Source organism: Myzus persicae, unplaced genomic scaffold (assembly GCF_001856785.1).
Source record: "Myzus persicae strain clone G006 unplaced genomic scaffold, MPER_G0061.0, whole genome shotgun sequence".
NCBI classification, from domain to species: domain Eukaryota; kingdom Metazoa; phylum Arthropoda; class Insecta; order Hemiptera; family Aphididae; genus Myzus; species Myzus persicae.
The window spans coordinates 451,563-466,019 of record NW_019101471.1 but is presented as its reverse complement, the minus strand read 5'-3'; the positions used below and the strand labels follow the sequence as shown (position 1 = coordinate 466,019).

Here is a 14,457-nt window from a genome sequence, read left to right as displayed (position 1 = left end):
TCATTTATTTTAGTATGCAGTGCACCATTAGAAAAATATCCATTTATAGGGTGCAGATAAATGTATTATTCAGTTACCCGAAAAAAATATTCGTTTTTAAATGTACCTGCATAGGTGCGTATAATGTCTAATAATTAAGTGGTATACATATAATCATTGATTTTATAATATTATGTATATTATAAAATCAATGCTATCATCAAAAATCAAAGAAACAGCGTACTGCCCATGGCCTAATAATATTTGACTAGGATAATGCCTACATAGTTGAATCTTTAATATTATTCTGTAGTTTTATGCTATAGATAGGCCAGCGTTTCTTAAACTTTTTTATCCGTGGAACCCTTTTTTATGTGCACTTTTAACGTGGACCCCCAACTTTTTTTAGCTTTTTTTTATTGAGCTCTTAACAATAAATTATTACAGCTCGACAATTAGAACCACTACATTGTTTCAATACTTTCAATGCGTCATTTTATGTAAGGAATATTTGCAATAAAAGTTATAATTATGTGTCAAAATTTAAAATTTTGAATAATTAACCACAAGTTTCGGGGAACCCTGAAGTGACCTCCGCGGAACCCTGGGGTTCCAGGGAACACAGTTTAAGAAACGCTGAGATAGGCAAATAGGTATGGGTACTTTTGCATGTCCGTGTGCACTAATATTGCATACTCAGTACGCCGTACAATAATGAAATGTAACAAAAAATACATCCCAGAGTTATTATTACTTATTCATTTATTATTAAACTAAGGGAAATTAAATTTATACCTATAATAAACATAAGATAAAACAGAACTTCACTTAAGGTTATGATAAGTAAATTTTAACTGTTTAAACTTGAGTTTATATAAACTATTATAATGTTATGAATTTAAGTTACTTTTTATGTTAAAAAATGTCATTGGAGCTAATAATTTTGCTATCAATGCATTAACTACGTAATGACATACAATAAAGTAACGGTTATTTGACAAATTGTATACATATGATGGTATTTTACAGGTAGGCAACTCTGATCACAACTTAGAACACTTAGGATTAGTTTATTTAAAAATAATTCGTATTTACAAATACAACTAGTTCGTTGAAAACCAAAATAGCTTATAATTTTGAATTTAAATTATAACGATGTAATATATCATTTCAATTACTTTTTCCATTTATTAATTTGATTTTATCAATATAGAAATATTTCAACCAATTAAAACTTGTATTGCTATAAATCCATTTGCCCCATTATTAGATTGGTATCCGCGAATACCCGATACTTGATACGCCGATGCCCGATATTGAGTGATCCATTATTTTAATCTATTTGTCAATAATGATTAAGACTTTAATATTAGCAGCAGGTAATCGTGTTCCTCTTAAAAATTGTTTTTTATTATTCTTAATTTAATTTGCATTTATACTTTTGACATTTATCCCCATTTATAATGATTCATCGTTAGATATTCACATGAAAAATTCCTATTTTACGTCATCCAGGTTGATTTAATAACTGATTTTTTAATCATAAACTGCAACTGAAACGTCTAGAAAAGATTACATTTTAAGACTGTGCGCCTTAATAACTACCAATTTATATTAAAGTGTATTATTACAATAAAAAATGAAAATATTATAGTAAAATATATAATTGTAAAATATTCAATACCTTTATCTAGGGTATAAACTACGCTAAAATAGGTGTAAATACTAATAAACATGTGGTGTATAAAGTATATAAAATATATTGTTTTAAGTACTTCGCAGAAACCTAAGGTGTTATAATATCAATAATAATTAATTATAATTCGTATTGTATTTACGAGCAGTTTTCAAATGAATCAATGAGTTCGTATTATTCATATATGGTGCTGTGGCACTATGGAGCTTGGTAATACGCTATCCGGTGTATAGTATTGGCAAAATGGATACTTATTAAATTTGGCGTGATGAAACGAAGACTACGGTTAGATTGTTGCCATGCTAAAAAATAATTAATTTGAGTCTATAAACTACATTTAAGCCCCAAAATAATAATATGAAAACAAACTTACGAGTAAACATCGACTATTCCTATAAACACTACCCATATATAGCAAAGGAAAGTTTCGTGATTCATGAATATAAAGCTATATCTGTATCAGCCGAACAAACAGCTATCTTCATCCGGCTTCATATCGTTCCGATCTGAAACTTGAATATATCGAGATATTATATGAAAATAACCTGAACTTAACGAAATATGTAAATACACATATATATCTGCGATAATATGACAACCGCGCACGTCGTGCAAGTGTGCAACACATTATGTTTGTGTGAAAAATGTATAACAATTTATAACATATTACTTACTAGCTGTATTATCTGGCGTTGTCTGGGGAGTTGCGACTGGCGAGAGTCTGGTAGAATAAATATTATCTAAACCTTCCTTAAATTGTCCAAATCGAAATACGAACGTTTAGTACATAAACCTCATCTATACACTTTGCCACTAATATAATATATATATATATTATTGTATAATAACTGTTCAGCTCAGTCGTAGAAGTCAGTTCAGTGGTATTCAATTGTGCTTTGAATAACAATATAGTTGGAGCAACATTTTCCTCCAACTACATGTAACCATAAAAAAGAGTGATACGTGATAACGTGCAGCCTGATTTACATTTGACGACATTCTGCAAGAACCAGAGGATTCCACTTTTTGAAACTGTTCAAAGAAAATTATTTTTAATGACCCGACTTTTTTTTTAATTTTCACTAACAAAGCTTATGACTCGCATAAGTTATGAGTTACGAGGAACCTTGTGTTTAATTTTAAGTTTTTCGACTGAGTAAAATTTTTTTTATCGACATGAGTTTAAAAAAACTGGTATTAATTAAAAATTACATTCACCTATAAATAGCCCAACATCAGTCAAAATATTTTGATGATGTGCCTACAGAAAATGCTAATACAAACATTTAGGGAAAAATGCATGTATTTATACGATCATTTATACTAAATTTATACCATAAGCTAAAGTCGATTTTGCCAAAAACCAATTTTAGGTAATAATTCCCGTTTTACCTTAATGTTTTTTTGTTTTTCTCTGCGTTTTTGAAAACTACACTGAATTTTAAATTTTAATGTACTGAACGCACTAATTAGACTCACTTTCGTACCATAACAGATACTGAAGTTCAAAATCAAAGCTACTTATCTTGTAAAAAAATGAAAGACACATTGTAAATTCATCACATTCATCGCTCCGCTCAGAATCTTAAAGTGAATTGATTTCACATTGGTCATTTTTCATAATTTAAGTATGACAGTGATTTAATCTACTATCACGTACAAATTCGGAAGATTCTATATTATGTTAAAATCATGGACTTACTGTTAGTCTATGGTAAAAATCATATTCATATTACTACCTTCAATTGCATTTGCTAATAGTACCTAAGTAGTAACAATGAAAAATAAAAATATTACTTCGCATACTATATTTTAATATTTCAATAAGCTACAATAAGTTATATATACATAAATATTTTAAACTGCTATATTATTCATGACAAAATAATATTTAAATAGATTCTAAATACTAAATAGGTACCTAGATCTATTTTTTCATGGTATTATTTAATTATTATATCGACCATTTTTTAAATCTATTATTCCTTGGCGTACAATGTATTTAATCTCCTTGAATAGTGCCCGTGGTCCTAACCATGAACTAGAGGTAACTGATTTCTGCTATCTGGTTACCGATTCCGGTATTACAGACAGCATTGGGTTGAAAATTGAAACTTGAAGCTGCATATAGGCTGACTGGGTGACAAGCACACACTGCTAAGTATTATTTATTATTGAGTGATATTAAAATTTTTAAATATCATTGAATAATATTTCGTTCAGTAACCAACTCTGCTAAACTATTCGTAAGTATTGATACAAATTAATTATTTTTTACTTAATTTACTACCTACCTAGCTACTTAAAAATTGGTCGTCACGGGAACTTTTTCTTTTCAAAGTACCTATTCAGTATTGTGTTTGATTGTTCGAAATATATTGTAATAAGTTGTATTCATATTAACGATTCATCTTAGTTGAATATCGTTTTGATTTTGAACATCAAATTCGATTTTTTATGGTGGCTTTTAGATCAAAAAGTCCATTAAATCCATGGGTATTTTTTGATTCATGAAATAATTCGTTACCTATATTAAGATTGACAATTTCAAGGAACATAATATTCAATGTTTGTTTTATCTTGTGGTGTATAGTTTTTTTTATTTTTTATTTTTTTTTATGTCTTAGCAGCAATATGTCAGGACGTGAAGGAGGAAAAAAGAAGCCTTTAAAAAACCCGAAGAAAGAATCTAAAGAAATAGATGAAGATGACTTGAAAATGAAACAAAAATTAAAAGAACAACAAAAAGCATTGAATGATCTTAAGACAAAAGCCGCACAAAAAGGACCAATGGTCAGTGGCGGAATCAAGAAATCGGGCAAAAAATAATGTACAAACCATGTAATTAAGAAAAAAAAAATAAGATCCTATGTAAATTACAAATCCTCCTGTATGATGATTTCAAATTAAAATACAATATTGTGTTATTTACAATAATAATTACAATTTTATTTTCTACTTCAAATAAAATGAATTAATAAAATTAATGTTCAATATTATTATAGTTAATTAAGTAAAAAATAATATATTTATTGAAATCATGGTCTAAATATACAAGGTTATTGCACATAGACCTACATTGCTATCAAACAACATAAAGTGGCAGTGTAAAGGACCAATTGTAGGCAACTAGCGGACCACGGTTCAAGACAAAAAACTGGACCGTCAACATATCCTACAATTTTATTTGTTTTAATATTACTATTATAAAAATTTAACAATTTTACAAAGATTTTTTTTCTCTCTCTTTAGACCTCATTTCTTTATTATTTTAATCTTTTGGACTTTGTGGCCCCTGTTAGTCCATAGTTGAGGTATAAGTATAGCTCCCTTCACTGCCATTTTAGTTTCTTAATATGCTAAAATTATATAGCACTATTGAAATGCAGCAAATCTACCTAACTATTTAAAATAAAGGTTGTTGATATTCATATTTAATAATTGTAATTACTAGTTAGGAGTAGACTGTTTCCTATTACACAAACCAGTCTTGGGAACCTTCAAACTTGGTTGTGCCACAGATTTAAATAATGATTTCTAATGTGTATATTATGGATCCAAAAACTTTTGACATCTGTTCAAAAATAAAATATTTATATGATATAGAAAAACATTATACATGTATATATTCTGTCTAAAATAGTTATAAGATAATATATTTCTTGAATAAGCAAATATGATACAAATCAATTTATTATGATGAACGGTATCATAGAATCTACGTAGATTCTTTCACCTTTAGTGAATCAACTAAAAAAATAAGATTTTAATTGCTGTCTCTTCTTCACGGGTAAAATTACTGCTTCTATGTGTATAATTTATATACTCCTAAGGGTGGTACTCCAGTTCCTAAGCTTTCTTTACATTAGCAAATTAAAGGTAACATGAACAACACCTACATAACCTCTGAATTATGACAAATTGAATATGAACAATGTTTCTATGTTGATGAATTTGAACAATTTTTAAGACCCTCAATTTATTTATCATTTAATAATACTTATATGTTTAAAATATATTGATTAATTATATTATGTGATAATATTTTCTTTTATTTCTTATTATAAAAAAAATGAAATGGTTAGTTCAATTTTTCAATAACTTTGAGAACACTGATATATACAATATTTTAGCCTTAAATCAATAAATTATTTTGGGTTTTTTGCCATGAATTAATAATTTTAACAGTAAAGTTTAAAAACACATAAATGAGTTGATATTTCACTCAATTTTCATCATAATTTATTTATTCTTATTGGAAGCCAATTCACCATAATCATGTCAATAATATCAATATTATGTATAAGGTAATTATTTTCAGCTCAATTTAAGATTGTATACAGCATGACAAAATAAATTATTTTGTCATGGTATACAGTGGTAATCTCTAAATTGAAAACTTTTTACCTATTATTAATTATTATGATCCACGGACTAAGATTTAAATTTTAAATAATACACACTATACTGGGTGTATAGGAATAGGATATTATATATTTATATTTTAGTCCGTGACTAAACAGAATATAATCCTTTATTCTATATATTATATATACATATCTGTGAATTTCAATCTACATAACCAATAAAATAATTTAATTGTAAGCACAACAATTTATGTTTAATGATATTACAGAATAACTGTAATTGTTGATAAAAAACACGTGCATGTCTGAATGTCTGATAGTATAAAAAATAAAAATGATAACATGTCTAATAATCAAGAAATATCTTACTTCGTATAATAAAGTACAATTATTTATTTAAATTGTTCTTAAATCAAAAATTCAAACAAAATAAAATTCATACAGAAATTTTGTTTGATTTAATATAATATATAGCCATATAGGTAAGTGATTTAATTATTTAATCAATATGATTATTAACCATATAATTCCATTCATTATTATTAAGTTACTTAGTTAAATAAACAATACTTGTTTTCAAAAACATTGTTTCTCATTATTTTATTGATTTTAGATACAATACTCATCATGGATAAACGATTCTCTAAAATTGGCGATGATCCAAAGTTTAGGCGTGTGCCTAAAGCTGATCGAAAAGTTAAGATTGACAAACGTTTTCAATCAATATTTAATGACAAACGATTTAAAGTTAAATATACTATTGATAAAAGAGGAAAACCCCTACGTGGTTCTACAACTGATGACTTTAAAAAGTTTTATCATATGTCCGATGATGAAAAAGAAGACACGGATGCTGAACAAAATTCTAGTGATGACATTGCTGAAGAATCTGAGTCAGAAGAGCAGACATTAGTTGAAGAGGATGATGATGATGATGATGTAAAGAGTAACATAATCAGTAAAACTATCAAAGATCGCTTAAAAGATAAAACAGTAGACTATGCTAGGGGCGATGGTGAATTGATGTCTGACAGCTCATCAGATGACGATACATCTGATGAAGAAAAAGAAGGTAAATATATTATTTGTAAAAGTTAATAGTATTGTTTTATATTTAACTAGTTGATCTCCGTGCTCTTCGTTGCCACTAAAAATACCTTTATGAATCAAAATATATGTTCAATTTGTCATTTAATACCCGGTGTTATGATGTTAAAAACTTTCTATGACAAATTCCCATGGATTTACCCTATCTTAATCTTCATTATAGATTTTTATCAAACATGCACAGTTATAAAATTATACTCAATCATAATAACTATTTTTTTTCTAACATTTTTAGCCTTGTATAGGTGAAATAATTTTTTTTTATCAGTACCTAATTAGTTATAAGAAATAATTAATTGCTAATTTCTTAATAAAAAATGTTAAAAATAAAATAAATGTATAATAATAAAAAAAAATTATAGTAAAAATAATAAATGACTCTTTTAATAACAAAAGTAAGAAACTCCAAGTCAACGTACTTTTACTTTACTTTTACTTTCCTTATGTTGGTATTGATTATATTAAATGAAAACTCCATTACTTATTAGAAAAAAAAAATGACGGAGATGAATGTAAGTAACTACTTAATAGGTATATACAGAAATATATAAATTACAAATGTTCTATTAACATGTTGAGTGCCACGTGTGTATGCGTGCAGGTTCCTAGAACAACCAGTTACTCTTACAGTTGCTTTTGATTACATGAAACAAAATACTTATTATGATTGAATATAATTTTGAACCTACAATTTATAATTGGTCAAAACCATCAAAACCATAGGTACTAAACCATTATTTCTAAAACATTATAAAATGTGGGTTCAAAATTAAATTCAATCATAATTAGTATTTTATTTTATATAATCAATAGCAACCTTATAATAAACAAAATTTATTATTATTTATTATTATTTAAAAAAAATTGCAAATCCTCAATATAAAAATTTAGGGCCACTTATCGAGATAAAATAAAGCCTATAGATCAGAAATGGCAAATCTATGACACTGAAGTCATGAAGTGACACGCTTTTAGTAACCCTCTCAACTTGTTTTTTTATTATTCAAGCCATAGATATAGGAATTTTTTAAGTTAGGGTCATCAAATTGTTTGACATGCAGTCACACAGGTAAAATAAAATCAAACCAACATTTTTATTTGAGAACAAAAAGGTTTACCATCCCTGCTGGTTGATAGATCTTTGGGATAGTGTAGCTTTCTAATAATAAACAAATTTTAAAATCAGTTGAAATAAGTAGTTTCAGAGATTACCCTGAACAAACATTTTTCTTCTTTATACATCATATTATTTTATTACTGATAAATATTTTGTATTAATATTATTCTTAATATACAGAAAACGTTGAACATTGTTGGGGAGAATTAGACAAAGACGCTGATAATGTAGAGGAAGCCACATCTAGGTTAGCCTTGTGTAATATGGATTGGGACAGAATTCAGGCAGCTGACTTGATGATTCTATTTAATTCATTTTTACCTAGTGATGGTTACATCAAATCTGTAACTGTAAGTTTATAAATGAATGTTTTTACCAAAATTACATATAATATTTCTATATAGATTTATCCATCTGATTTTGGTTTAAAACGAATGCAAGAAGAGGAACTTAAAGGGCCTCCTGAACTAATTTCTAATAACCCTAAGGAAATTGGTTCATCCGATGATAGTGATCAAGTACAGTTAAAATATTTTTGGTAAACCATTGTTGCCTTATTTAAAGTTGCTTACATGTTTTCTTTTTATTATTACTAGGAAGAAGAAGAAGGTGGTAAATTTCACATGGAAAAACTACGTAAATATCAACTAGCAAGACTTAAATATTACTATGCTATTATTGTGTGCGATTCTCCTGGAACTGCTGGTAAATTATATACAGACTGTGATGGTATAGAATATGAAAGCAGTGCCACACGTTTAGATTTACGATTTGTACCAGATGATACTGAATTTGATCAAGTAATTATATGTTTGATAATTAACAACAAATATAACACAGTACCAATAAGTATCTATCATTTGCTATGTATCTAAAGCTGCCAGAATTTTTTGTTTTGCACTAAAAAATTCCACGCTTGGTCATAAAATATAGTTGTTTGATAGTTGATACAAACATATATTATTTGAATATGATGTTAAATGAAAAATAATTATGAATGATAAAAGTAGAATAAATTGGTTTTATTAAATGGAGAAAGGAATCTAACTCGTGTAGAAAGTAATTTAATTAAAATTATAAGTAGTGAAATTGTTGTTATTTATGTCAGAATGTATTCAGGAGAATGTTTAAAGACTATTAAATTACTATGGATAGGTATGTAATAATATTATAATGAAATATTTATTTTAAATTAAAAAATGCTTATGTATAAGAGTTATATATCATCTATAACGGTTAAATTAAATATAATTATCATTTTTTCATTAAACCTAAATTATTTTGTTTGTGTGTTTTAGTTATTAAAAACTAAAGAGTGATTATTATTTGTGTTTTTAGTGATATTTTTATTTGATCTAATTAAAAATTAAATACTGGGTTTGGTGATCTGCTATTGATTTGGTTTGAATCATACCTATCTGATAGGTGTCAACTGTTGAAAATCAATAGATGTAAATCTGAAGTTTCTTCTATTTCATTAGGTGTTCCTCAGGTGTTTCCACTATCACATCCAATCAATACGCTGCAAAGCATATAGGCCTCTAGGGTTCAAAGGTGAATATTATCTGACTTTAAACTTACCTTTCCGCTGAAGACTTCCTATTATTCCTTAGTGCAACTCCTACTTGAATATGGTTCAGTTTTGTGGGATTCCCACACGACCTCTGACTCTATAATCATCGAGCTAGTCCAAAGGCTCTTTCTATCCAATGCCAGTCATGTGTTGAGGATCCCCCCCCCCCTGTTACATGACTACTCTCCAGTTCTCTGCGAGCTTGGTCTATGACGTAACTTGATGAAAGAATTGACATTAACATGAAGTTCCTCGGAAACCTCATTGACGGTTTTACAGATGCACCTATGCTTCTTAACTTATTTTTCAAGTCCCTCCATGTCTACCTCGCTCTACTTCCACTTAGCTATACCTATGCTCATCACTTATTGTAGTTCAAACAATCTAATTAACCGTATGATTTACCTTGCTAATTTATACCCTTTGTTCTTACACAAATCTATACCTAGTTCTGTTTCACTTCCTCTGAATTGCCATTTACATGTTAATTAATTTTATTATTACTGTACTTTGATCTATGCTCGTATTAAATAAAAATTAAATAATTTAACAATACTATATTATGATATAATGTTAATTCTTTGAGTTATGTCTTGAATATTTTTAATATGCATAATAAACTTATTCTATTATTAAATGTTTTATAATTTTACATTTTTGTAGGAACCAAAAGAGGTCTGTGATAAACTACCAGATTTAACTAAGTACAAACCTCATCTATTTACTACTACCGCTTTACAACAAGCGAAAGTGAATCTTACATGGGATGAGACAGATCCGAGACGTAGTGAATTAGTAAATAAGCTTAAGACAAACCCGAAAAGTGAAATTAATGATAGCGATTTACAGAATTATGTAGCTTTTAGTTCAGAAGATGAAGACAGTGATGACGAAAGTAACAAATTTGTTGAGGAAAATAATGAAGATGGTGGTTCTAAAAAAAACCCCATTGATAAATACAAAGAACTATTACAAAATATACAAGATGAAGAAGAAAAAAAGGCTAGTAAAGATTCAGAATTAGAAATTTCATGGGGTATTGGCTTACAAGAAAAAGTGCAAAAATCAGTTGATGAAAAATCTAAGAAAAATATGACACCATTCCAGAAAATGATGGAAAAAAAGAAAGAGAGAATGAAAGAAAAACAAAAACTAAGAAAAGAAACAAATGAAACTAAAGATAACGAAATAGATTCAGAGAATGAAAACAAACAAATCAAACAACAAGCAGAATTAGAGTTGTTATTAATGGACGAAGAACCTAGTGAAAAACAACACTTTAATATGAAAAAAATACAAGAAGAAGAAACTAAAAGCTCGAAAAAAAAGAATAAAAAGAAAAATTTAAATGAGAAATCTGTTAATGATGCTTTCTCTGTAAGTTACCAAATTATTAAACAATTATTGATTTACTGTTTTTAAATAATCTTTATGTTTTTTAGGTTGATGTAAAAGATGATCGATTTTCTGCATTATATACATCACATCTATTTAACATTGACCCTGCTGATCCAAAATTCAAAAGGACAAAAGGCATGGAAGAATTTATTTCTGAAAAGGCAACAAGGAGGCAGCAGTACGATATGGAAAAAGTTAGAAAAGTTTTAATATTATTAATAGTCTTTTTGATAATCTAGAGAATTTCAGTGCACTCTTTGTTTGTTTGTTTCCTCCATTATTATGATATAATGCCACTGATAATGAGTTCAGTTATAAAATTAAAAATACAATTAATGATTGTATAGTAGGTAGACACTGATGGTGGATATGATTTTATATCAAGTAATAAGGCAGTGTTGTTCTGTAATGATTATGGACAGAGATATTGCCTTTAGTGACTACTGTGTTTAGGACTGAGAAGGGAAAGGAAATTAATGAATTAATTAATGAAATTAGATAGTAAAATATAAAACCAATATGTCAAACTCTCAAAAACGTTCCTCCACAATTACTCAAAAATCATAAAAAATAATTTACTCTTGATGCATTTTGTCTATGCTGGTTTGATAGAAAACAAATATTGTGTAACATCCACTTAATATAAAAAATAGACACAATACCATTGTTTATTCTATTTGATTTGGTCCTATTAGAGCAAGATGGTATTGTAAACTATTATTAATATTTATAATTTTACAAACAATACAAATATGTAACATAAAAAATGTTGTAAATATGTTGCACTAAAAACATAGTTCTAATGAACTGGGTTAGTGCCCAATTATTCTTGATTCTCTCAAAGTCCATAATAATAGAACTGATTAGGATAAAAAATAATATGTATATCAAATACATTTGTGTAATTAATAATTTTGTATTTATAGGTTGATATTCCTCCAAAAAAGAAGTCCAAACAATCAATTATTAATCCAGAACTATCTAATCTTGTAAAATCCATCAAAAGTAAAACTAAACATAATAAATAAGTGTAAGTTGTATAATGGTTTTTTCTTGATTATTAATTTATCATCATTTATAATAGATACTTCCTTTGTTAAATCCCTTTAATTTTACTTCAATGGTAACAGTATCTGAGATAATTCAATATATTTGTACCTAGTAAACATTTAAAACTAATATAATGAATTGTTACAAAAAACAATCCATTTTAATACATATACAATACCTAGCGTATAAATTTGAAGCTTGTGGCAGTTTTACGTTCATGAATAGTGAATGAATTATTTATAACCGTTTAAACTGGCTCACAAAAATATCCTGAACTTTAAAGTGACATAATTGAAGTCCAATTTAATGATGTGTATTATAATAATATGATTTTGGTAAATTGAGCTATAAATATTTATTCTTTTATGTAATATATAATAAGGGTGCTCCATTAAACGTAAGACGCTAATTATTTTAGAAAACACTTATGATTTTAAAAATATTTCTGTAACAGGTAAATATAATTAAGCCGTTACAAATAACATTTCTTAGAAAAAATTATACCTCACTATTTTTACTTTAATGCACGATAGCAAACATTTTTAATTTCATATTCAAAAGCAGATTATTCTGACCGTTTCGATTTATAAAAATCAAATTTCGGACTAGTAATTTATTAGTTTAAAAGTACTTTAAGTAGTAGACCAACGTTTTATGGTGTACTCACAACCCCTTGTAACTGAACCCTAAACTCCGTCCATTTAGACTTTATATACATAACTCATAAATGGCTAGTCCAAAAGTAAGACGTTAAAAAAATTATATCTAGAAAAAGAAGTAAAAAATGTTGTTTTCCAAATGTCTTAAAAATATTTACAAAAACGTCAATAGTTATTAAAATAACGTAATGAGTGTCTTTTTTTTCCGAGTGACATCAATGCATGAGGGTTGGACTGCTTGCAATTTGTTTGGGCTCCATGAAGCATAGAGGCATAGTTTATTAACAGTAATACTGTAATAGTGTATACAGCTTTGATTGACCGTTTTTCCGACTGACACAGCTTTCCCAAACGGAGCGAATGTAAGTAGTGTCAGACTACACCATAAAGATTGTCCTATGTTAAATGGATCACTCGGTATACTGTAATAATCTGGTGTACCTACCTTATATATTTATACAATATACTTTATACATAATACATGGTCTATATATCTATATCTGCGATATGTATGACTAATGTATTTAAGTATTTCTGTCAACTACATTTTGATGCTTTATAAGTGCATTTTACTGTAACAGAATTTAAATCTAAAAACATAAATTATTACAACTCGAAGGCTTCTTACAAGTATCATATTATCACTATTTTTATTATAGCACAGTTACTTGTCATTATATTAAAAATGATATGTCAATATTTGACTAAGGAAAATATACTAGAGTCCGCGTCAAATGTACTGGCAGACCGTCTAGATTTTACTATATTGCACTTGACCTAGTTGAAAAGCTCAAATCCCCGAACTGAAGTCAGACGCATAAAAGATTGGTGAAAAAAGACTACGATTACCTAATTGTTTTTGTTGATAATATATATTATATATTTGTAATATTTTTGTATGATAAATGGTAATATGTATTTGTTTGATTGTTACAGGTAAAGTAAAATACAGGTGAAATTTTAATTTAAAAAAATAATATTTGATTTTTTACTGTACTTTTATTTTTTTACATTTTTAAATGACCAAGGAAAAATGGTATTTTTCGTGTTTTGTCTATATCCTTGTAAAATATAATTATTCAATCAATAACTTTTAGCTAATATAGATAATACTAGTAGATAACTCGCATTAGGGTTTTAGCTTACAAATACTTCGTAATTTTGGTGATAGAATTTAAATTAATCTTGGGTTGGCTTTACAACAGGATTATGTATTGTGTTTATGTGATTAATAAGTAATAACCAATATTATATTTTGTTGTTTATTTTTATCTCCTCTATATTTAGACTATATTTGTTCTAACACAGAATAGATGAAATTTAGTCTATCCTGTAGTTCAATATTGTTCTAATATTTTACATTCTTACCAATCTATTTCAAGTGGCCCGGTGCCGATTTTTCACAATTTTTGAAAATTATATTTTAATACTTTCAGCCTTCAGGCCTCGTAGAATTGTCAGATTTTGATAACTATATTTTTTATCTGAAAGAAGAAGACTTTCTACATCCT

At 27.5% G+C, this 14,457-nt stretch overlaps 2 protein-coding genes across 4 annotated transcripts; both read left to right on the top strand.

Annotated features, from left to right (window-relative positions):
- The first annotated feature begins 3,769 nt into the window (after positions 1–3,769).
- LOC111029269 (translation machinery-associated protein 7 homolog) lies at positions 3,770–4,615 on the top strand. 2 transcript variants are annotated; one of them, XM_022308233.1, is made up of 2 exons: positions 3,770–3,921; positions 4,306–4,615. In XM_022308233.1, exon 2 carries the CDS (start codon positions 4,310–4,312, stop codon positions 4,502–4,504), a length of 195 nt encoding a protein of 64 aa, XP_022163925.1. In that variant the 5' UTR covers positions 3,770–3,921; positions 4,306–4,309; the 3' UTR covers positions 4,505–4,615. The 2 variants fall into 2 exon arrangements, with proteins under 2 accessions (XP_022163925.1, XP_022163924.1); XM_022308232.1 differs by having other exon boundaries at positions 3,771–3,921; positions 4,303–4,615.
- A 1,756-nt stretch (positions 4,616–6,371) lies between these two features.
- LOC111029264 (ESF1 homolog) lies at positions 6,372–13,901 on the top strand. Of its 2 annotated transcripts, XM_022308229.1 has the most exons (9): positions 6,372–6,524; positions 6,656–7,114; positions 8,447–8,616; positions 8,671–8,784; positions 8,863–9,066; positions 10,503–11,216; positions 11,282–11,431; positions 12,164–12,267; positions 13,883–13,901. In XM_022308229.1, exons 2-8 carry the CDS (start codon positions 6,670–6,672, stop codon positions 12,263–12,265), a joined length of 1,899 nt encoding a protein of 632 aa, XP_022163921.1. In that variant the 5' UTR covers positions 6,372–6,524; positions 6,656–6,669; the 3' UTR covers positions 12,266–12,267; positions 13,883–13,901. The 2 variants fall into 2 exon arrangements, with proteins under 2 accessions (XP_022163921.1, XP_022163920.1); XM_022308228.1 differs by lacking the exon at positions 13,883–13,901 and having other exon boundaries at positions 12,164–12,280.
- The last annotated feature ends 556 nt before the right edge of the window (positions 13,902–14,457 follow it).

Excerpts from the sequence above, each read along its gene's own strand:
- LOC111029264 (XM_022308229.1), top strand. The coding sequence starts at position 6,670 with ATGGATAAACGATTCTCTAAAATTGGCGATGATCCAAAGTTTAGGCGT. Across the intron at positions 7,115-8,446 it reads ATCTGATGAAGAAAAAGAAG|AAAACGTTGAACATTGTTGG; the intron begins GTAAATATATTA and ends CTTAATATACAG. Across the intron at positions 8,785-8,862 it reads CATCCGATGATAGTGATCAA|GAAGAAGAAGAAGGTGGTAA; the intron begins GTACAGTTAAAA and ends TATTATTACTAG.
- LOC111029269 (XM_022308233.1), top strand. The coding sequence starts at position 4,310 with ATGTCAGGACGTGAAGGAGGAAAAAAGAAGCCTTTAAAAAACCCGAAG.